The following is a 23,880-nucleotide window of genomic DNA, read 5'->3' as shown; positions in this document are numbered from 1 at the left end:
ACAGTATAATCAGGAAAATTCAGCCACAATCTTCAGGCATCTTGACTCTTCTAAAGCAAAAAGAATGCTTTCACTTCCGTTCTTCTGCTAAATAAAGACTGGTCAGGAAATAATTCAACTATATATAATTAATTTAGGAGACCTCAATTATCTCCTGATGTTCATTGATTTTTGGTATTCTTGAATAACTAGCATGACACCAAACCAAAAATGTATGCAATGCTGTATGCCACAAATTCCCCAGGCTTCAGATTGAAACTCTTAAGTTGTTTTGACTGGGCAACTAACAGCCGTTTAGATAGTTCTGTACAAATTTAGAGATATGAGATGCAAAGCCAGGACTGTATTCCAGCACATTCTTCTTGTCAGAACCATTTAAATCACCATCTTACACAAGTACATATTGAAACTCAACTTTAAGTGTTTTATTTTTATGTACATTTCATTTTGTCCAGAAATAAAATATCTAAATACAGACAGACTGTAATGTTGTATATGTATAGCTTTCAACAATACTTGATCTGAATAAATGCTCTGTACATTAAGTTTGTCTTTTTAATGGCCTTCACAGCTACATTGATAAAATGAATTCCTCATATCCTTTTTTCTTAACCAATAACAAGCAGAGAGACAAGTACAAGTTAATATTAATAAGCAGCTCAAATAACACTTGGTTAAACTATGTACAATACAAACCATTCATACAAATGAAGACTAGGATATTGAATTTGTTACAATATGTGTAGTAAAGATAAGACAGACACTTATAACTTACATGGTGTCTGCCAGGCATTTCCCTTCTTATATAATGATCAGAACTTATTTTAAGCAGCCTTAGCTGGTGTCGACTTCACAAAAGTCCAATGATTGGTGATGAAAGTTGTTATCCCAATGTCTGCCCACATGTAAATTCCAAATGTTTGCTCATCTTTACTGAGAACAGGCCCCTTTCAAAGAAAAAAGAGCCATCTTGGACCACTTTGAATGTGCCTACTGTATGCTGGAAAAAAGTTACTACATTTTGTTGTGTTTGTAAAATAAAGAATACTGAGCTCTAAAGACACATTTTTCCATTTTAACAAGCAGATACTCCTACAGTAGTATTTACCAGTACAGCTACTCCAAGCAGTAGGAATGCAAGAGTGGAGATTATTGATTAGCATGTACTCAAGACTTTAAAAGAGATTTCCATAACAGCAACTGTTAGAAACATTCTCTGTTTAGTTAATCCTTCCATTTGATGATAGTTGATCCTGAACCATTATGAGTCAGACAATGAAAGCCCTCTCAACAGGAATCATGATAGATGCAAGCTGAAATGTGCATGACAGTGTGTTTGTGTACCTCTATATGTGAGAGCATGTCTTCAGGTGTGACTTCAAAATCTGTGATGATTTACAATTATACTGAGGGATGAAGCTGACTGGGCAGAAATTACATCAGATTGTTTTCCACTAGTGTATTTTGCAGCCAGTTGACAAGAGCAGCAGTGTAGACACATTCCAGGCAACAGATGTGACCTTCTTCTTTGAGGTAACAGCCCTGTCATATGACCTTTAATTCCTCAGGCTTCAGTCTCACCCCCATGTTCACCTTCATCCCGAGGGAAAGTAAGGTGTGTCACTGTGGTAGTTGTAGTCAGGGCACACTTTCTGTACCAGTTTATAATCTGTACTATAAAAGGAAATGTAAATACAGATCACCTTAAAGGGCTTGGAGCAGAGCCAGGATACATGACTTTGGGTTTGCTCCTGGTAACAGGTTTTTGAAGGGTCATAGTTGCAGAGTGTGTTCTTGGTAGCCTTGTCAACCTTTTCATATTCAATGCGACAATTAAAAGACTTGGAATCTTTAGCATCAATCACAGTTTGTTGTGCCAAGTCAAATTCCACGATTTTTGTAGGGGGTACCAAGCTGACAGATACATTCCCTTGACCAGTTGAATTATGCCTGAAATAAACACTAAATGTCCCATTGCCATGATCTACAATTTTCCCAGTTATCAACAGGTTCAGCTTCACTGTTTTGATGTTGGAATGAAAATCGCCCCATCCAAACATTTTCTTAAACTTGCCCGTTTTAACAATGGGCCTTCTCTTGGCCCTGGGCCGAGGCTCTTGAAGGTCCGTGGAGTTCCTCAGCCAGTCCCAGAGGTCTTGCTCAGAATAAGGTTCTGGGGTGTCATATCTCAGGTCCAAATCTGTATCATTCTCTTTGCCACGAAAAGTCTGTGACAGGAGTCGGCTGATAGACAAGTCTTTGCTGCTTTCTGTCCATATGTGCTTTAGTGTGGATTTGCTGCTTCCTGATTTCAGAAGTTCTGACTTTCCACCGTTCGTTAAGTTGGCACATGTGACCTGAAAACAGAACAGAAAAATGCCATTTACATCTCTGCATCTGAGAATAACACCCAATGCATAGATCCAAGCCTTCTCTGAGTCTCAGAATTAAATAATTACACTTTTTTTTTAAAAGCACCGCATCTGAGAAGACCACCCAAAGCAGAGATCTAAGCCCCCTCTCCCAGAGTCTCAGAATTAAATAATTACATTTTAAAAGCACCATCAGCATCTGGCCAATATTTTTTAATATGTGATAAAACACCACTTATATTTTTGTATAACAATGGAAGAAAGGAGATGTGGGTGGAAAAACTACTAAATATGACCTAAAAATTATATAAAACCATTGGTTAATGGAAGAAAAGGCCACCCAGCATGAATAAAGCAAAGTAAATTCAAATATAAACCAAAGTAATTACTTCTTAGCACAAAAATTCAAACACTTTTGAAATCAGATTTTATAAATCATTATGTTCTTTTTCTATTTCAAAATTACCCTAAGCTTTAAAACTGTATGATTCTCTGGACACAGAGAGGCAAACAGCACACACCAGAGCCTGCTGAGGGGTGGAGAGGTGAGGGGAGGGAACTTAGAGAACGGGTCAATAGGTGCAGCAAAACACCATGGCACATGTATACTTGTGTAACAAACCTGCATATTCTGCACATGTATCCCATTTTGTTAGAAGAAATATATAAATATGAAATAAACTGTGATTCTCAGACATATGTCAACTGACACCCTTTAGACTATTTCGTTATCCATATTACAGTCATATTAGAAAAGTTAGTTTTGCAAAGAGACTCTGGTGTATTTTAACTGGTCAAAACAAAATAACATGTTTACTATAACCTATAATAAGCAATGAATATATTGAATAAGACATAATTTTTTACCTTGCAGGGCTTAACATGTGATCTAGGAACGTGACTTTAAGTAATTGTCAATTCTAGAGAAACCAACAACATGTGGTCAATGACTGAGAGGTCACTTCAGGGTGGATTATGAGAGTCACGTGCAGACACTGTTCTCCTAGGACCCCAAGATTATTTCTTAGGAAAGAATTGTATTTCGAACTGCACAGAGATACAGAAGAACCAGTGGCCACAATGACCACACTGGCCTGTAGTTAAAGCAGTAACTTCTTATCCTGACATGGAAGAATCAAGGACAGGAGCTAACAGAACTAAGGACCCACGGGAACTAAAATAGCCAAGACCAGTAAACCATTCAATATGCGGACTTGCTGTTTTAAGGTAAGGCTGTTGAATGGAGTCCTCAGCTACCCATTAAAAAGCCACATTTCACAATAAACTTACATTGCCATGCCCCTGGAGAACCAGTTCTGAGTCTTGTCTCAGATACCAGCCTGATTACCACTCAGCAGCTTCATTGGACCCTCCAGTCTCCTTCCAAACTGTTCTTAAAATGAATGGTCATTCCTGGAAAGCTTTTTAAAATTCAGGCCCATTAGGAATTATAGCTGTGTTCCAGGGACACTTCCCTAGACTTAGTTGTGTGGGACTCTTGTTAGGATACAAATGTGACCTGAAAATAGCATTTTACTCAACCACTTGTTACTGAAAGGATGCGCTCTCAATCCCTGGAGAGCAAGACCATAAATTCTAGAGCCAGACTCCCTGGAATTCCCTCCCAGCTCTGACACTGCCAAGCTGTGTGCCCCTGGTCAGGTTAGTTAACTTCCCTCTGCCTCTGTTTCCTGAATCTGTAAAATGTAGGCAATATGATAGCTACTTCATAAGTTTGTGAAGATTGAGTGAGCTAAACAGGTAAAACCTTTAGAACAGTGGCTAGCATTTGGAAAGGGCTCAATAAATGTAGCTATTATTGTGAATACTAAGCTGATGTTTGAGGACAATTAGAGAAAGCAACCAAATAATGCATATGGAGAACTTGCCTGGGAGAAGTTTTGCACAGGATTACACAGCCAAGTGCTTGGAATGTGGAAAAAAATGGGCTCCCCCAGGGACATGGATGCAGAGAACCTTCGTCATCTAAACTAGAACAAAAGCTCTTAGATCTTGTAATCCTTCTTTTCAAGCCAAGAAGCAGTCTCCTATTTGCCTGTTCAAATTGAGATAAAATGAGTGTGGCTGGACTGTTCTCACCACAGAAAGAATACCAGCTGAAGCTGTAATCTTCCTAATAATGCTGAGCTTTAAAACTGTGCAAGTTTGTCTCCATGAAAATTCATTGCATCTGAGATAAAACGCAACTTCATCATGCGTTTGTATCCCATGACAGCACCCTGAAAAGCCAAAACTGAAACTTTGGGTAGGCTAACAAAAAAAACTGTGAACTCTTTCAGGCTGCTAGCTCGAGTACAGTTGCATCTGCTGTGATCCCCAAGGCAATAGCAATGCCTTCATGGAAAGATGCAGAGGGCCATTGTGTGCAGAGATGAAGGAAGAATAGATAACACTGACCAATGGAGAATCAGTCTCTGGATTATTGTCAGGGCAAGGTCACATCTAAGAGAAACACGGACCAGCCTCGTGTATGCAGTCAGTCCTTTTAAAGTGTCTGCTCCCCACAATAAGCAAACACCCTGCTGTGGAGTCAAATGGGGCTATCAGATGGCCATTAGTGGTCTTGGGGAAAATATAGGAAATTGACAGAAGGTTATCTTTGCTGCCAACTTTTTTTGAGTTGTAAGTACTTCCCTTTCACTTTTGCTCAACCCTTGCTTTGGTATCTCTCCTTTCCCCTATGTACCCAAACTGTTTCCTGTTTACAGATTTTCTTCATACCAAAATAGTATCGCAGAAATGGACCACATTCAAACAGTAGAAATGACTAATAACAGCAAAATGGTTGCTTTAGCACAAGTAATTTTTAATAAGGACTAAATATTAATTTCTAATAGGATAAAGTTGAGAGGAAAAATATTCCTTGGGAGAGGAGGATTATGCATAGGAATATATAACTTTTCTTAAGAAAAAAACAATACATTTCCAATCTATCCTGACAATAAAGCCATTCCATTATGGAAAAATATTTACTCTCACATCAAAAGGATTATCCTTAGCAGTTCCAGAGTTAGTATTTTTCATTATAGTTATAAAACTAATAAAAATAACTACAGCTTTCCCACTCATTTTCTGAAGGTACTGCATTTCAAAAGATACTATTTTTCTATAACACAAAGTAGCTATAATGTAAAATTTAAAACTAACATTAATCAGTAAAAATAGTACATACCTTTGGATTTGGGAGACTGTGTGTGTGTGTGAATAAAATCTAATTGATTAAACATCTGAATCTGCGCTTGCCTAGTTACATAAGCATTGCCCTTATCACAGTTCCTACATCTATGCCTCAGTATAAAACAAATACATGTGTATCCTCTTCTCTGGCTTTTGCCTGGAATTATCTAGACAGTTTCCCATTGTTTGTGTGGCAAAAAGAATAAATACAGGAACGCATTTAGTAGTGGCTTAGTGCTTATATCTCAGCATCAGCAAAGGGCTGTATTGAGATGCTTTCATGATGCACTGGCTAATGAAGCAGTAACAAAATTATCCCAAAGGAGGAGGAAAAGAGGGATTTGCAGTTCAATTTACCAGTAGCATAGGGGGAAATAAAACTTGTGGAAGTAGTGAATATGGTTTCAAGAAGGAAGAAAAGAGGGATTTGCAGTTCAATTTACCAGTAGCATAGGGGGAAATAAAACTTGTGGAAGTAGTGAATATGGTTTCAAGAAGGAAGAATCAATCTATTCAAAAAGTTGCTAAGACTCCTCTGACAGACAAACCTCTGATTTTCAGGTAGAATAAAAATTGTTTAGTTCTAAATTATGTTATCCACAGCTGTAGTAATTATGGGAGTGCGCTCTGGAGTCAGACTGCCTGAATCCCAGTCCAGGTTCTGATCTTTAACAGCTGTGTGATGTGGGCAAGTTACTTAACTTGTTCAAGCTTCACTGTTTCTCTCTTCCAGGGAATAGAAGAATAATATCAATCTTCTTCACAGGGCTGTTGTCAGGATTAAATAGGGCACTCCATTCAAATTACTAAGGACAGTACCTGGAACACTGTTCAATAGTCGTCTTAGCTGTTGTCATCACCAGATATTTTTACCTCTGAATCTCACTACATAATATTTTATGTAAATTATTAATTTATAATCGGATTTAAGAGCATAAACCATTCTTGAAAGAAAATCTCCCTTCAATATAACCACAAACATAAAGCAAACAATTTCAAAAAAAGCATGCTGTGGGGGAAAGGGGGGGGAGAAGAAAATGGGGAGAAAATGAGCATAAAGTTTTAGTTAATCAGGTTGAAATAAATTCCAGAGATCTGCTGTACAACATTTGTACTTATAGCCAATATTGTATTTTACAGTTTAAAAATTTGTTAAGAGGGTGGAACTCACATTAAGTGCTCATACCATAATAAAATAATTTTTAAAATTTATATTAAGGATAGCATCAATATATATTGAACTCCAAACAATGTAACATGAATTGAAATGTTGAAAAGGAAAGAAAGCAAGCATATATTTTTGAAAGTGCTGCTGTGACTACCTAAATATATGGCAAATAAAGTAAGTGGTTGAACTCAAGTTAACAAAGGATGAGCATAATTTTAGCTATTAAACAGCTTAGCTTCCAAATGCAATGAATTATTTGCCTTCAGTGATATAATGGGAAAGGCTTCAAGTGGTGCTGACAGTCAGGAAGCCTCTCTGGAACATCTCAGTGTGGGTAAAGAATCAAAGCAGGTTTCAGCTGTAATCATCATTAACACTGTCTTAAATATTCTTATTCCCTCAGTCCTTGCTTTTTACTTAGGAAGGGAGTAGGGCAATGTCTAAAAGAGAATATAAATCTGGAAAAAACAGGAAGGTTCCTTAGCAAAGTCCCCAGAGCTGTTCAAGACTAACAACTCCAATTTCTTTTGTCTTATGAACAAAATAGCTGTATAGTGAGACTACAAGAATATTGAGTGGAATAAAGAAATGCAAACATCAATGGCACATGGTCCTGGCTCTGGAGAAGTTCACAGTCTACTGGAGGCATCAATTAAGCCATCACAGTGTGATGCAACCAGCACTATGTGTAACATTCCAGCAATCATAGTCAAAGTTGAAAGGTAGAGAAGGTATAACAGAAGAGATGATCCTTAGATGTGGTAGATAAAAGAGGCTTGGTAGTTTAACAGCTAGTGCATGGGCCAGAGGAGTTCTTCCAAGAATAAAGAACAGGGCCGGGGACAGTAGCTCTCGCCTGAAATCCTAGCACTTTGGGAGGCCAAGGCAGGAGGATAACGAGGTCAAGAGATCAGATCATCCTGGCCAACATGGTGACACCCTGTCTCTACTAAAAATACAAAAAAAAAAAAAATTAGCTGGGTGTGGTGGCACCCGCCTGTAGTCCCAGCAACTAGGGAGGCAGAGGCAGGAGAATTGCTTGAATCAGGGAAACGGAGGTTGCAGTGAGCCAAGATCGCACCACTGCACTCCAGCCTGGCGACAGAGCAAGACTCTGTTTCGGGGCAGACAGTGCCAAAGCACAGAGCAGAGAAAGGACGTGTCAAATGTAAGAATGAAAAAACAAATTTATTATTCTCTAACTAAAATTTTATATTCATAGACAAACATCTCTCTACTCCACCCACCCCCACCCCCCAGGTATCCACCATTTTACTCTGTTTTTATGAGTTCAACTTTTTTTACACTCCGCATTTAAGTGAGACCATGCTAAGAGAGTAGATTTTAAGCATTCTCACCATACACAAAAAACAAGTATGTGAGATAATGCATATGGTAAATAGCTTGATTTAGCCATTCCACAATGTATACATATCTCATAGCCTTATACTGTACACCATAATTATACACAATTTTCACTTGTCAATAAAGAAAGGGGAAAAAAAGAAAATAGCTTCTTACTGCTGAATGCCAGGGAGCATTACTTTAGAGGAGAAATAGAAGAGCTTGCCAAAAACCTGCAGAAGGCAGGCTACAGCCAAATCGTAAAGGTGCTGCTAAGGCATTTAAACTTAATCTTACAGGAAAAAGGGAGTCACTACATTTCATTTTGTTTTCTTTTTAAGTAGGTCATCCTGGCTCTAGAAAAATCGCTGAGTAGATATTAAAGGGTGGTTTAATAGAGACCTTGAAGGAAGGGAGACTAGTTAAATAACTAATTGCAATATTTCATTTGAAAAAGAAGTGAACCTGAACCAAAACAGTAGCAGAGAAAAAGAGGAAGAAATGATGGATCTAAGAGATAATTCAGACGTAGGATTAACTCAGCTTGATGATTCTTGGCTAAATAGAAACATGAAAAGGTTGAGAAAGTTTGCTTGCATCTGTAAGGAAAACAGTGGTAACAAGTTGGCTGGAAAATAAAATGAAATCTCATAGAAATATTGGGAGTTTAAGCGCCTGTGGGAAGTCATTCTGGTGATGCCATCCACTAGGAAACTGGGAACAAGGATCTGAAGGTCTGGAGACATGAGAGGGATGGTAATGTTGATTTTGTAGTATGAGTAGATGGTATTGTGCAAGTAACGTGTGGTAATAAAGAAGTATGCTAAGAATATCTTTAAAAATGTTAGCACTTTGAGGACAGGCAGAAGAGGAGCCAGGTTGATCATCAGAAGTGGTAAGGACTATGGCATAAAGATGATTACCAAAAAACAAACAAACAAACAAAAAACCAAAGCATATGAACCTTTTTCTATAACTATTTTCTATAATATTACAATGAAAACACCAAATATACTTCCTGAGGATAATTTTCCATGTCAAAAGTGGCCAATGCCCATTACCAAAGGAGCTGGCTCTCTAGTTCAATGATACCATTTCCACAAATTTTATGTGTCTCATTGTTTCAGAAACATTGAGACATAAAGATTCTTAACATAAGTGTATGCATTTTTAAATATATGATTCTTTTGAGACTATATAAAAATAGGGGCATAGACTAGGGTCATTTTCTTCAACATTAAACAAAGACCAAACTTAGATCTAACATCAAAGGAGCATACCTAGGACAGAAACTGAGTTTGGGGCTAGAGAGAAAAAACCACCATTGGATGGTGGAAGTGTGAGCGCATGAAGAGTTGCCACACTTTGGCAGGGCGCGGTGGCTCACGCCTGTAATCCCATCACTTTGGGAGGCCGAGGCGGGCGGATCACGAGGTCGGGAGGTAGAGACCATCCTGGCTAACACACTGAAACCCCGTCTTTACTGAAAATACAAAAAAATTGGCCGGGCACTGTGGTGGGTGCCTGTGGTCCCAGCTACTCGGGAGGCTGAGGCGGGAGAACAGCATGAACTCGGGAGGCGGAGCTTGCAGTGAGCCGAGATCACGCCACTGCACTCCAGCCTGGGCCACAGAGCGAGACTCCATCTCAAAAAAAAGAAAGAAAGAAAGAAAAAAAAAGAGTTGCCACACTTTGCTCTAGCTCCTCCTATACATGTTTGAGGAGCATAATTACACACTGCTCGTTCTAATATCATCTCATAATAGGTTTATAGTAATAATGCCATAATGCCAATATGTTACCTTTTAAAATATTGTTGAAAGACACCATTTTGGGGGAATAAACCACTTCTCGACTTCACTCCCACTTCAACTATTCTGGCCGTACGTGACAAAATGTTTACTTCCTTATATATAAAATATTCAACTAGAAGTGTCTCCAAACATTTGTATATATCTCTTTTATATATACAATCTTCAACTACAAGTGTCTCCAAACATTTGTATATCTCTTTTTATAAATGAGAAATGAGATGTCTTTTAACTTTTACCAATCTGCATATTTTACTGTTGATCTATTACTGTTCAGCATAAATAATCTCAAGATTGCTTTGAAAAATTTATATTTATTTCACCAAATGTATGAACACAAACAAAAATGTTTAAAAAAAAAACTATTGCTTAAGCAACATTGCTCATTGGTGAATAAGTAACCAACAAACAAACATTGCTCTATGATTACAACTTCATTTTAGTGGTTTATGGTTACCTACGTTGAATATATGTTGCATAATATTGACTACTATTGGTTAAGGGCACACTATATCACTGACATTGTAATTAGCACTTTACATATGGCATTGTATTACATTTAAACCACACACACGCACACACTCACACACTCAGTAACTTTGAGGTCAATAGCGAAGTCTTCAGCTTACTGAAGAGATATGGAAACTCAAATAGCACTTGTCCAAGATCACTGCTGGTAAGCTACTTCTCACTATTCCACAGGATATATCCTTTATTTTTAAAAGCCATTTTAATAATGAAATTTTACATTAATTTATGCTTATTAAAACATTAAACGTTATAGGAAATTAATAAAATAAAATGTAAAAGATGTTCTTCATCATCAACCCCTGCTTCCTTGCAATCCCACCCCCACCAAAGATAAAACCTGTTCAAATTTTGGTATATATTGTTCCTAAGTATTTTCTTTTTCATATATAAATATCTTACATACATGGTGTCTATTTTATAAATTACATTATATATTTTCCAATTAACAAAATATCTTAGAGACACATCTCAGCTAGTATATTCAGATATATCACCTGTATTTTATTAACTAAACATTCTACAATGCACATCACCTTTATTTTAAACTTAAGTACAGTTAGAATTCTATATTATGAATATACCGTATTTTTACATTTTATATACGTTTTGTGTGATAGATCCTTAATTATTACATTGTTTTATAGCCAGGTTACATAGTTACTATTTTAGCCTCAATTCCATTGTTTTCTTTGCTCATTGCTTTTTCAGATATCCCACTCCCCTCTCTCATTGCATTTTCATTTTTTCTGGGTGTATATATTTGTATGATTACTTTAAAAGAAGTTCATATAGGATAAAATGAGTTGTCCATACCCAAAAGTGTCTTTACTGGCCATAGACTTACATGGATATAGTATTCCTTCATCTTTTAATTTCTTTTGCTTTATCTCTCTGCAAAGAAATTTAGAATTCTATCTCAGGCACTCTGAATCTTACAAGGTAGATTACGTGGTGCCCATGTTTTCACTAGACCCTTTCTTAACTAGTTTAGAGAAAGGTAGGCAGCTATTTAAAGATGTGTTAGACTCTTTTTCATACAATTATCTCCAGGGTTTAGTTTCCCAAGACTATAGTCTTAAGAATATTTGAAAGATGTTCTTTCTATTTTATGCCATGTGTATCTTGGCAAAAGGAGTGCCTAGCATAGAGTAAGCACTTAATAAATTACCTGTATTGTTCATATTCTTAGCTACATCTATTTTAATAGTGAATGTTATTTGATTCACAATCAATATTTTAGGGGGACACATGGCACTCAGAGATTCCTTTCTTACAAATTTAGAGCCTGTATTTTATTGATAATACCCAAAGTACCTGCATTTTACATAAGCCAGAGGAAAGTAGTGTTTTAATACATCAAAAATACATTCCTTCCTGTAAATCAAAACAACAGTGATATATCACTTCACACCTGTCAGCATAACTATTATGAAAAGGTCAAACAATAATCAGTGCTGATCACGATGTGGAGAAAGGGAACAGTTGTACACTGTGGATGGGATTATAACTTGGTAGAGAGATTATGGAAAACAATATGGAGATTCCTCAAAAAAATACAACTACAAATAGAACTACCATTTGATCCAGCAATCCCACTTCTGGGTTTATATCCAAAGAAAATGAAATCAGGGTCTCAAAAAAAATCTGCATTTTATCTTCATTGCAGCATTATTCACAATTGCCAGGATATAGACCTAAGTGTCCGTCAAGGGATGAATGGAAAAAGAAGATATGAGCTATATAATTAATGAGAAATATGCATAATGGATGAGAAAATTATTACGAAAGAAGGAAATCCTGTCATTTGTAGCAGCATGGATGAACCTAGAGGACATTGTGCTAAGTAAAATAAGCTAGACAGAAACAAATACTGCATGATCTCACTTGTATGTGGAATCCAAATAAGTGGAACTCAGAAACAGGAAGTAGACTGGTATTTACCAGAGGCTGGGGAATGGGGGAAATTGAAAGATGTTTGTTAAAGGATACAAACATTTGATTATGTGATGAATAAGTTCTGGAGTTCTAATGTACAACATGGTGACTACAGTTATTAACAATGTATTCTATACTTGAAATTTGCTAAGAGAGTAGGAGAGTTCTCACTACATACACACACAAAAAATGGTAACTATGTGAGGTAATGGATATTTTAATTAGCTTGGTTGTGGTAATCATTTCACAGTGTATACATAAATCAAAACATCACATTATAAGCCTTGAGTATATACCATTTTTATTGGTCAATTACATATCAGTAAAGCTGGGAATAAATAAATAAATTTAAAGGAAAAAAAACAAAAGCAAAAAACAAGCAACAAAAAAGGTACATCATTTCCTTCATGCAAAGCAGTGCTTCACGTACCACAGAGCTGCATTAACAATGGAAAAGCAGAAAAGGAGCTTCATGGCTCTCTCTTAACCCAGTAGGCTCCAGGAGCCTGTATTACATAGGAACTAAGAGAATGGGCTTTGCAGTCAGAGATCATAGTCTAAATGCAAATCCTGCTACTTCATCATTGTCTATCTCTTAGAGCCACATTTTATCCATTTAAAAAATTTAGATACTACCTAACTCATTGGGTTTTTGTGGAGAAAAAACTAAAAAATTTGTATGTAGTGCATGTCATGGGGATAAATACATGCCTGTATTTATTCTTCTTGCCACCCAAACAATGGGAAGCTATCTATGTAATTCTGGGTAAAAATCAGAGAAGAGGATATGCACTTATTTCCTTCATTTCTTTTATACTAAGGTATAAATATAGGGGCTACAAATATAAGGCATAAATATAGCGTTATATGCAGTTTGAGCACAACACATGAGACCTATTATGCCAAGTTAGGTTATGAAACCCTGAAGGAGAAAGGAAAATAAGGCTTTCAGAATGTGCACTGCTATTCTATTCTTGTCTTCTGACTGGAAACATTACATCAGCTCAAATAATCCAAACAAACTGAAGTGGGAATTAGCATAATTCTGACAACTCTGTGGTCATCTTTAGAGGTACAGTCACACACTGCCTATTGATGTTCAGACAAAGATGGACTGCATATACAATGGTGGTCCCAGGAGATTATAATGGAGCTGAAAAATTCCTATCACCTAATAATGTCTTGATGATGCTGACCCTGTGTAGGCCTAGGCTAATATGTGTGCTTGTGTCTTCATTTTTAAAAATGTTTAAAAAGCAAAAGATATAAAAATTTAAAAAATAGAAAAAGTTTATAGAATAAGGATGGAAACAAAGAAAATATTTTGTACAGCTTTATAGTGTGTTTGTGTTTTAACCTAAGTGTTATTACACAATAATCAAAAGTTTTAAAAAATTAAAAGTTTATAAAGAAAAAAGGTACAGTATGCTAAGGTTATTTTAAAGAAAGAAAAAAGAGGAAAATAGGTGACTGGCAAGATGACCAAATAGGAACAGCTCCAGTCTGCAGCTCCCAGCAAGATCAATGCAAAAGGCAGGTGACTTCTGCATTTCCAGCTGAGGTACACAGCTCATCTCACCGGGAATGGTTAGACAGTGCGTGCAGCCCATGGAAGGCAATCAGAAGCAGGGTGGGGTGTTGCCTCACCCAGGAAGCACAAGGGGTCAGGGAACTCCCTCCTCTAGCCAAAGGAAGCTGTGAGAGAATGTGCCTTGAAGGACGGTGCATTCTGGCCCAGATACTACACTTTTCCCATAGTCTTCACAACCCACAGACCAGGAGATTCCCTCGGGTGCCTACACCACCAGGGCCCTGAGTTTCAAGCAAAGAACTGGGTGGCCATTTGGGCAGACAAAGAGCTAGCTGCAGGGTTTTTTTTTTTTTTTTAACCCCACTGGCGCCTGGAACTCCAGTGAGACGAAACCGTTCACTCCCTTGGAAAGGGGGATGAAACCAGGGAGCCAAGTGGTCTTGCTCAGTGGATCCCACCCCCAAGGAGCCCAGCAAGCTAAGATCCACTGGCTTGAAATTCTTGCTGCCAGCACAGCAGTCTGAAGTTGACCTGGGATGCTTGAGCTTGGTGGGGAGAGGAACATCCACAATTATTGAGGCTTGAGTAGGCGATTTTCCCCTCACAAAGCTGCTGGGGGAAGTTCGGATTGGGTGAAGCCCACCACAGCTCAGCAAACCTACTGTGGCCAATGTGCCTCTCTAGATTCCTTCTCCCTGGTCAGGGCATCTCTGAAAGAAAGGCAGCAGCCCCAGTCAGGGGCTTATAGATAAAACTCCCATCTTCCTGAGACAGAGCACCTGGGGGAAGTGGTAGCTGTGGGCACAGCTTCGGCAGACTTAAATGTTCCTGCCTGCTGACTCTGAAGAGAGCAGCTGATCTCCCAGCATAGCACTTGAGCTCTGCTAAGGGACAGACTGCCTCCTCAAGTGGGTCCCTCACTCCCGTGCCTCCTGACTGGGAGATACCCCCAAGCAGGGGTCGACAGACACCTCATATAGGAGAGCTCCAGCTGGTATCTGGCAGGTGTCCCTCTGGGACAAAGCTTCCAGAGGAAGGAACAGGCAGCAACCTTTGCTGTTCTGCAGCCTCCTCTGGTGATACCCAGCCAAACAGTGTCTGGAGTGGACCTCCAGCAAACTCCAACAGACCTGCAGCAGAGGGTCCTAACTGTTAGAAGGAAAACTAATAGAAAGGAATAGCATCAACCTCAACAAAAAGGACATCCACACAGAAACCCCATCCAAAGATCACCAACATCAAAGACCAAAGGTAGATAAAGATGAGGAAAAACCAGTGCAAAAGACTGAAATTCCAAATCCAGAATGCCTCTTCTCCTCCAAATGATGACAACTCCTCACCAGCAAGGGAACAAAACTGGACGGAGAATGAGTTTGACGAACGGACAGAAGTAGGCTTCAGAAGGCTGGTAATAGTAAACTCCCCCAAGCTAAAGGAGCATGTCCTAACCCAATGCAAGGAAGCTAAGAACCTTGAAAAAAGGTTGGATGAATTGCTAACTAGAATAACCAATTTAGAGAAGAACATAAATGACCTGATGGAGCTGAAAAACACAGCACGAGAACTTCATGAAACATACACGAGTATCAGTAGCTGAATCTATCAAGTGGAAGAAAGGATATCAGAGATTGAAGATCAACTTAATGAAATAAAGTGTGAAGACAAGATTAGAGAAAAAAAGAATGAAAAGGAATGAACAAAGCCTCCAAGAAATATGTGAACACGTGAAAAAAACAAACCTACCTTTGATTGGTGTACCTGAAAGTGACAGGGAGAATGGAAACAAGTTGGAAAACACTCTTCAGGATATTATCCAGGAGAACTTCCCCAACCTAGCAAGACAGGTCAACATCCAAATCCACAAAATACAGAGAATGCCACAAAGACACTCCTCAAGAAGAGCCATCCCAAGACACATAATTGTCAGATTCACCAAGGTTGAAATGAAGGAAAAAATGTTAAGGGCAGCCAGAGAGAAAGGTCAGGTTACCCACAAAGGGAAGCCCATCAGACTAACAGTGGATCTCTCTGCAGAAACCCTACAAGTCACAAGAGACTGGGGGCCAATATTTAACATTCTTAAACAAAAGAATTTTCAACCCAGGATTTCATATCCAGCCAAACTAAGCTTCATAAGTGAAGAAGAAATAAAAATCCTTTACAGACAAGCAAATGCTGAGATATTTTGTCACCACCAGGCCTGCCTTATGAGAGCTCCTGAAGGAAGCACTAAATATACAAAGGAAAAACCAGTACCAGCCATTGCAAAAACATACCATACTGTAAAGACCATCAACACTATGAAGAAACTGCATCAAGCAACAGGCAAAATAACCAGCTAGCATCATACTGACACGATCAAATTTGCACACAACAATATTAACTTTAAATATAAAAGGGCTAAATGCCCCAATTAAAAGACACACACTGGCAAATTGGATAGAGTTAAGACTCATTGATCTGCTGTATTCAGGAGACCCATCTGACATGCAAACACACACGTACGCTCAAAATAAAGAGATAGAGGAATATTTACCAAGCAAATGGAAAGCAAAAAAAAAAAAAAAAAAAAAGGTAGGGGTTGCAATCCTAGTCTCTGAGAAAACAGACATTAAACCAATAAAGACCAAAAAAGACAAAGAAAGGCATGACATAATGGTAAAGGGATCAATGTAACAAGCAGAGCTAAATATCCTAAATATATATGCACCCAATATAGGAGTACCCATATTCATAAAGCAAATTTTTAGACACCTAAAAAGAGACTTAGACTGTCACACAAATGTGGGAGACTTTAACACCCCACTGTCAATATTAGACAGATCAATGAGACAGAAAATTAACAAGGATATTCAGGACTTGAACTCAGCTATGGACCAAGAGGACCTAATAGGCATTTACAGAACTCTCCATCCCAAATCAACAGAATATACATTCTTCTCAGCACCACATCACACTTATTCTAAAATTGACTACAAATTGAAAGTAAAACACTCCTGAGCAAATGCAAAATAACAGAAATCATAACAAACAGTCTCTCAGGCCACAGTGCCATCAAATTAGAACTCAAGATTAAGAAACTCATTCAAAACTGCACAACTACCTGGAAACTGAACAACCTGCTCCTGAATGACTACTGGGTAAATAATGAAATTAAGGCCGAAATAAATAAGTTCTTTGAAACCAGCGAGAACAAAGACACAACATACCAGAATCTCTGGGATACAGCTAAAGCAGTGTTTAGAGGGAAATTTATAGCACTAAATGCCCACAGGAGAAAGGAGGAAAGATCTAAAATCAACACCCTGACATCACAATTAAACAAACTAGAGAAGCAAGAGCAAACAAATTCAAAAGCTAGCAGAAGACAAGAAATAACTAAGATCAGAGCAGAACTGAAGGAGATAGAGACACAAAAAATGCTTCTAAAAATCAATGAATGCAGGAGTTGTTTTTTTGAAAAGATTAACAAAATACATGGCTAGGAAGACAAATAAAGAATAAAAGAGAAGAATCAAATAGGCACAATAAAAATGATAAAGGAGATATCACCACTGATCCCATAGAAATACAAACTACTATTAGAGAATACTATAAACAACTCTATGCAAATAAACTAGAAGATCTAGAAAAAATGGATAAATTCCTGGACACATACACCCTCCCAAGACTAAACAAAGAAGAAATTGAATCCCTGAATAGACCAATAACGAGTTCTGAAATTGAGGCAGTAATTAACAGCCTACCAACCAAAAAAAGCCCAGAACCAGATGAATCCACAGTAGCATTCTACTGAGGTACAAAGAGAAGCTGGTACCATTCCTTCTGAAATGATTCCAAACAACAGAAAAAGAGGAAGTCCTCCCTAACTTATTTTATGAGGCCAGCATCATCCTGGTACCAAAACCTGGCAGAGACACAACAAAAAATGAAAATTTCAGGCCAATATCCCTGATGAACATCAATGCGAAAATCCTCAATAAAATCCTGGCAAACCAAATGCAGCAGCACATCCAAAAGCTTATCCACCATGATCAAGTCGGCTTCATCCCTGGGACGCAAGGCTGGTTCAACATACACAAATCAGTAAACATAATACAGTACATAAACATAACCAATGACAAAAACCACATGATTATCTCAATACCTGCTCAAGGCCTTCAATAAAACTCAACACCCCTTCATGCTAGAAACTCTCAATAAACTAGGTATTGATGGAACATATCTTAAAATACTAAGAGCTATTTATGACAAACCCACAGCCAATGTCATACTGAATGGGCACAAGCTAGAAGCACTCCCTTTGAAAACTAGCACAAGACAAGGATGACCTCACTCACCACTCCTATTCAACATAGTATTGGAAGTTCTGGCCAGGGCAATTAGGCAAGAGAAAGAAATAAAGGAAATTCAAATAGGAAGAGAGGAAGTCAAATTGTCCCTGTTTGCAGATGACATGATTTTATATTTAGAAAACCCCATGGTCTCAGCCCAAAATCTCCTTAAGCTGATAAGCAACTTCAGCAAAGTATCACGATACAAAATCAATGTGCAAAAATCACAAGCATTTTAATACTCCAATAACAGACAGAGAGCCAAATCATGAGTGAACTCCCATTCACAATTGCAATAAAGAGAACAAAATACCTAGGAATACAACTTACAAGGGATATGAAGGACCTCTTCAAGGAGAACTACAAAGAGACTTAGACTTCCACACAAAAGTGGGAGACTTTAATACCTCACGGTCAATATTAGACAGATCAATGAGACAGAAAATTAACAAGGCTGTTCAGGACTTGAACTCAGCTCTGGACCAAGAGGACCTAAGAGGCATTTACAGAACTCTCCACCCCAAATCAACAGAATATACATTCTTCTTAGCACCACATCACACTTATTCTAAAATTGACCACATAATTGAAAGTAAAACATTCCTCAGCAAATACAAAAGAACGGAAATCATAACAAATCACTGCTCAAGGAAATAAGAGAGGACAAAATAAATGGAAAAAACATTCCATGCTCATGGATAGGAAGAATCAATATTGTGAAAATGGCCATACTGCCCAAAGTAATTTATAGATTCAATGCTATCCCCATCAAGCTACCATTGACTTTCTTTGCAGAATTAGAAAAAACTACATTGAATTTCATATAGAACCAAAAAAGAGCCTGTATAGCCAAGACAATCCTAAGCAAAAAGAACAAAGCTGGAGGCATCACGCTACCTGACTTCAAGCTATACTACAAGGATACAGTATCCAAAACAGCATGGTAGTGGTACCAATACAGTTATATAAACCAATGGAACATAACAGAGGCCTGAGAAATAATGCCACACATCTACAACCATCTGATCTTTGACAAACCTGACAAAAACAAGCAACGGGGAAAGGATTTTCTATTTAATAAATGGTGTTGGGAAAACTGGCTAGCCATATGCAGAAAACAGAAACTGGACCCCTTCCTTACACCTTATACAAAAATTAACTCAGTATGGATTAAAGACTTAAACATAAGATCTAAAACCATAAAAACCCTAGAATACTTAGGCAATACCATTCAGGACATAGGCATGGCAAAGCCTTCATGACTAAAGCACTAAAAGCAATGGCAACAAAAGCCAAAATTGACAAATGGGACCTAATTAAACTAAAGAGTTTCTGCACAGCAAACGAAACTATCATCAGAGTGAACAGACAACCTACAGAATGGGAGAAAATTTTTGCAATCTATCCATCTGACAAAGGACTAATATCCAGAATCTACAAATAACTTAAACAAATTTACAAGAAAAAAATAACCCCATCAAAAAGTGGGCAAAGGATATGAACAGATACTTCTCGAAAGAAGACATTTATGTGGCCAAAAAACATATTTAAAAAAAGCTCATCACTGGTCATTAGAGAAATGCAAATTAAAAACCACAATGAGATACTATCTCATGCCAGTTAGAATGGTGATCATTAAAAAGTCAGGAAACAACAGATGCTAGAGAAGATGTGGAGAAATAGAAACGCTTTTACAGTGTTGGTGGGAGGGTAAATTAGCTCAACCATTGAGGAAGACAGTGTGGCGATTCCTCAAGGATCTAGAACCAGAAATACAATTTGACCCAGCCATCCCATTACTGGGTATATATATCCAAAGGAGTATAAATCATCCTACTATAAAGACACATGCATGCATATGTTTATTGCAGCACTATTCACAATAGCAAACACTTGGAACCAACAGAAATGCCCATCAATGATAGACTGGATAAAGAAAATGTGACACATATACACCATGGAATACTATGCAGCTATAAAAAAGGATGAGTTCATGTCCTTTGCAGGGACATGGATGAAGCTGGAAACCATCATTCTCAGCAAACTAACACAGGAACAGAAAACAAAACACCACGTGTTCTCACTCATAAGTGGGAGTTGAACAATGAGAACACATGGACACAGGGAGGGGAACATTACACACGGGGGGCCTGTCAGGTAGTAGGGGGCTAGGGGAGGGATAGCATTAGGAGAAATACTTAAGGTAGATGATGGGTTGATGCGTACAGCAAACCACCATGGCACATGTATAACTATGTAACAAATCTGCATGCTCTGCATATTTATCCCAGAACGTAAAGTAAAATTTTTTTAAAAATTTTAAAAATTATAAATTTCATGAAGCCCAAGGGTATAGTCCTTAGAAAGTCTACAATAGTACATAGTTGTATCCTAGGCCTTCACATTTCCTCACCACTCACTGATTCACCACTAACAAGGAGACAATAACCCAGAAGAAAATAGCTTATATTTTATATTACATTATTTTAAAAGTTATAAGGAGTATCTCATCTAAGGACCCCTGAGTACATGGTTATAATAATGAACAAAACATTTAAAATAACACATTGAAAGACTATTTCTTTGCTAAAACAGACACTTCAGAATCACTTTTGTATTACCCATAAAACGATTTGAATTTGTCAGTAAATCCAGATGCCTTTCAGGAAGAGAGAAGTGTTCTATATGTAGGAATTGCTTCTTTCTACTTGAATTAGTGGTCAATACAAATGATTTTTCCATAACAAGGCTATTATATGAATGGTATTAGACAAATTTTTAGCTTCTTAAAGTCAAAGTGCAACTCTGTCTAGAATGAAACAAACGAGGGTGAAGGAGCCAAGATGGCCGAATAGGAACAGCTCCGGTCTACAGCTCCCAGCGTGAGCGACACAGAATATGGGTGATTTCTGCATTTCCATCTGAGGTACCGGCTTCATCTCACTAGGGAGTGCCAGACAGTGGGCGCAAGTCAGTGGGTGCGCGCACCGTGCGCGAGCCGAAGCAGGGCGAGGCATTGCCTCACTTGGGAAGCGCAAGGGGTCAGGGAGTTCCCTTTCCTAGTCAAAGAAAGGGGTGACAGATGGCACCTGGAAAATCGGGTCACTCCCACCCGAATATTGCGCTTTTCCGACGGGCTTAAAAAATGGCGCACCAGGAGATTATATCCCACACATGGCTCGGAGGGTCCTATGCCCACGGAGTCTTGCTGATTGCTAGCACAGCAGTCTGAGATCAAACTGCAAGGTGGCAGCAAGGCCGGGGGACGGGTGCCCGCCATTGCCCAGGCTTGCTTAGGTAAACAAAGCAGCCAGGAAGCTCGAACTGGGTGGAGCCCACCACAGCTCAAGAAGGCCTGCCTGCCTCTGTAGGCTCCACCTCTGGGGGCAGGGCACAGACAAACAAAAAGACAGCAGTAACCTCTGCAGACTTAAATGTCCCTGTCTGACAGCTTTGAAGAGAGCAGTGGTTCTCCCAGCACGCAGCTGGAGATCTGAGAATGGGCAGACTGCCTCCTCAACTGGGTCCCTGACCTCTGACCCCCGAGCAGCCTATCTGGGAGGCACCCTCCAGCAGGGGCACACTGACACCTCACACAGCAGGGTATTCCAACAGACCTGCAGCTGAGGGTCCTGTCTGTTAGAAGGAAAACTAACAAACAGAAAGGACATCCACACCAAAAACCCATCTGTACGTCACCATCTTCAAAGATCAAAAGTAGATAAAACCACAAAGATGGGGAAAAAACAGAGCAGAAAAACTGGAAACTCTAAAAAGCAGAGCCCCTCTCCTCCTCCAAAGGAACACAGTTCCTCAACAGCAAGGGAACAAAGCTGGACAGAGAATGACTTTGATGAGCTGAGAGAAGAAGGCTTCAGAAGATCAAATTACTCTGAGCTATGAGAGGACATTCAAACCAAAGGCAAAGAAGTTGAAAACTTCAAAAAAAATTTAGAAGAATGTATAACTAGAATAACCAATACAGGGAAGTGCTTAAAGGAGCTGATGGAGCTGAAAACCAAGGCTCGAGAACTACATGAAGAATGCAGAAGCCTCAGGAGCCGATGTGATCAACTGGAAGAAAGGGTATCAGCGATGGAAGATGAAATGAATGAAATGAAGCGAGAAGGGAAGTTTAGAGAAAAAAGAATAAAAAGAAATGAGCAAAGCCTCCAAGAAATATGGGACTATGTGAAAAGACCAAATCTACGTCTGATTGGTGTACCAGAAAGTGATGGGGAGAATGGAACCAAGTTGGAAAACACTCTGCAGGATATTATCCAGGAGAACTTCCCCAATCTAGCAAGGCAGGCCAACATTCAGATTCAGGAAATACAGAGAACGCCACAAAGATACTCCTCGAGAAGAGCAACTCCAAGACACATAATTGTCAGATTCACCAAAGTTGCAATGAAGGAAAAAATGTTAAGGGCAGCCAGAGAGAAAGGTCGGGTTACCCTCAAAGGGAAGCCCATCAGACTAACAGCGGATCTCTCGGCAGAAACTCCACAAACCAGAAGAGAGTGGGGGCCAATATTCAACATTCTTAAAGAAAAGAATTTTCAACCCAGAATTTCATATCCAGCCAAACTAAGCTTCATAAGTGAAGGAGAAATAAAATACTTTACAGACAAGCAAATGCTGAGAGATTTTGTCACCACCAGGCCTGCCCTAAAAGAGCTCCTGAAGGAAGCGCTAAACATGGAAAGGAACAACTGGTACCAGCCGCTGCAAAATCATGCCAAACTGTAAAGACCATCGAGACTAGGAAGAAACTGCATCAACAAACGAGCAAAATGACCAGCTAACATCATAATGACAGGATCAAATTCACACATAACAATATTAACTTTAAATGTAAATGGACTAAATGCTCCAATTAAAAGACACAGACTGGCAAATTGGATAAAGAGTCAAGACCCATCAGTGTGCTGTATTCAGGAAACCCATCTCACGTGCAGAGACACACATAGGCTCAAAATAAAAGGATGGAGGCAGATCTACCAAGCAAATGGAAAACAAAAAAAGGCAGAGGTTGCAATCCTAGTCTCTGATAAAACAGACTTTAAACCAACAAAGATCAAAAGAGACAAAGAAGGCCATTACATAATGGTAAAGGGATCAATTCAACAAGAAGAGCTAACTATCTTAAATATATATGCACCCAATACAGGAGCACCCAGATTCATAAAGCAAGTCCTGAGTGACCTACAAAGAGACTTAGACTCCCACACATTAATAATGGGAGACTTTAACACCCCACTGTCAACATTAGACAGATCAACGAGACAGAAAGTCAACAAGGATACCCAGGAATTGAACTCAGCTCTGCACCAAGCGGACCTAATAGACATCTACAGAACTCTCCACCCCAAATCAACAGAATATACATTTTTTTCAGCACCACACCACACCTATTCCAAAACTGACCACATACTTGGAAGTAAAGCTCTCCTCCACATGTAAAAGAACAGAAACTATAACAAACTATCTCTCAGACCACAGTGCAATCAAACTAGAACTCAGGATTAAGAAACTCACTCAAAACCGCTCAACTACATGGAAACTGAACAACCTGCTCCTGAATGACTACTGGGTACATAACGAAATGAAGGCAGAAATAAAGATGTTCTTTGAAACCAACGAGAACAAAGAA

The 23,880-nt window shown here is 38.7% G+C and overlaps 1 protein-coding gene across 1 annotated transcript in view; it reads right to left on the bottom strand.

The window, feature by feature from the left end:
- Positions 1-403: 403 nt before the first annotated feature.
- The window catches only part of NXPH1 (neurexophilin 1), a 313,049-nt gene continuing 289,572 nt past the window's right edge, over positions 404-23,880 (bottom strand). Inside the window, exon 3 of the mRNA XM_009452654.5 lies at positions 404-2,357. Coding sequence (XP_009450929.1) covers positions 1,596-2,357 — 762 coding nt within the window. The 3' untranslated portion in view covers positions 404-1,595. The remainder of the gene's footprint in view (positions 2,358-23,880) is intronic.

The sequence above is a fragment of the Pan troglodytes genome, chromosome 6, assembly GCF_028858775.2.
Source record: "Pan troglodytes isolate AG18354 chromosome 6, NHGRI_mPanTro3-v2.0_pri, whole genome shotgun sequence".
NCBI lineage: Eukaryota > Metazoa > Chordata > Mammalia > Primates > Hominidae > Pan > Pan troglodytes.
The sequence above is the reverse complement of the archived record's forward strand: the minus strand, read 5'-3'. Positions and strand labels throughout refer to the sequence as shown.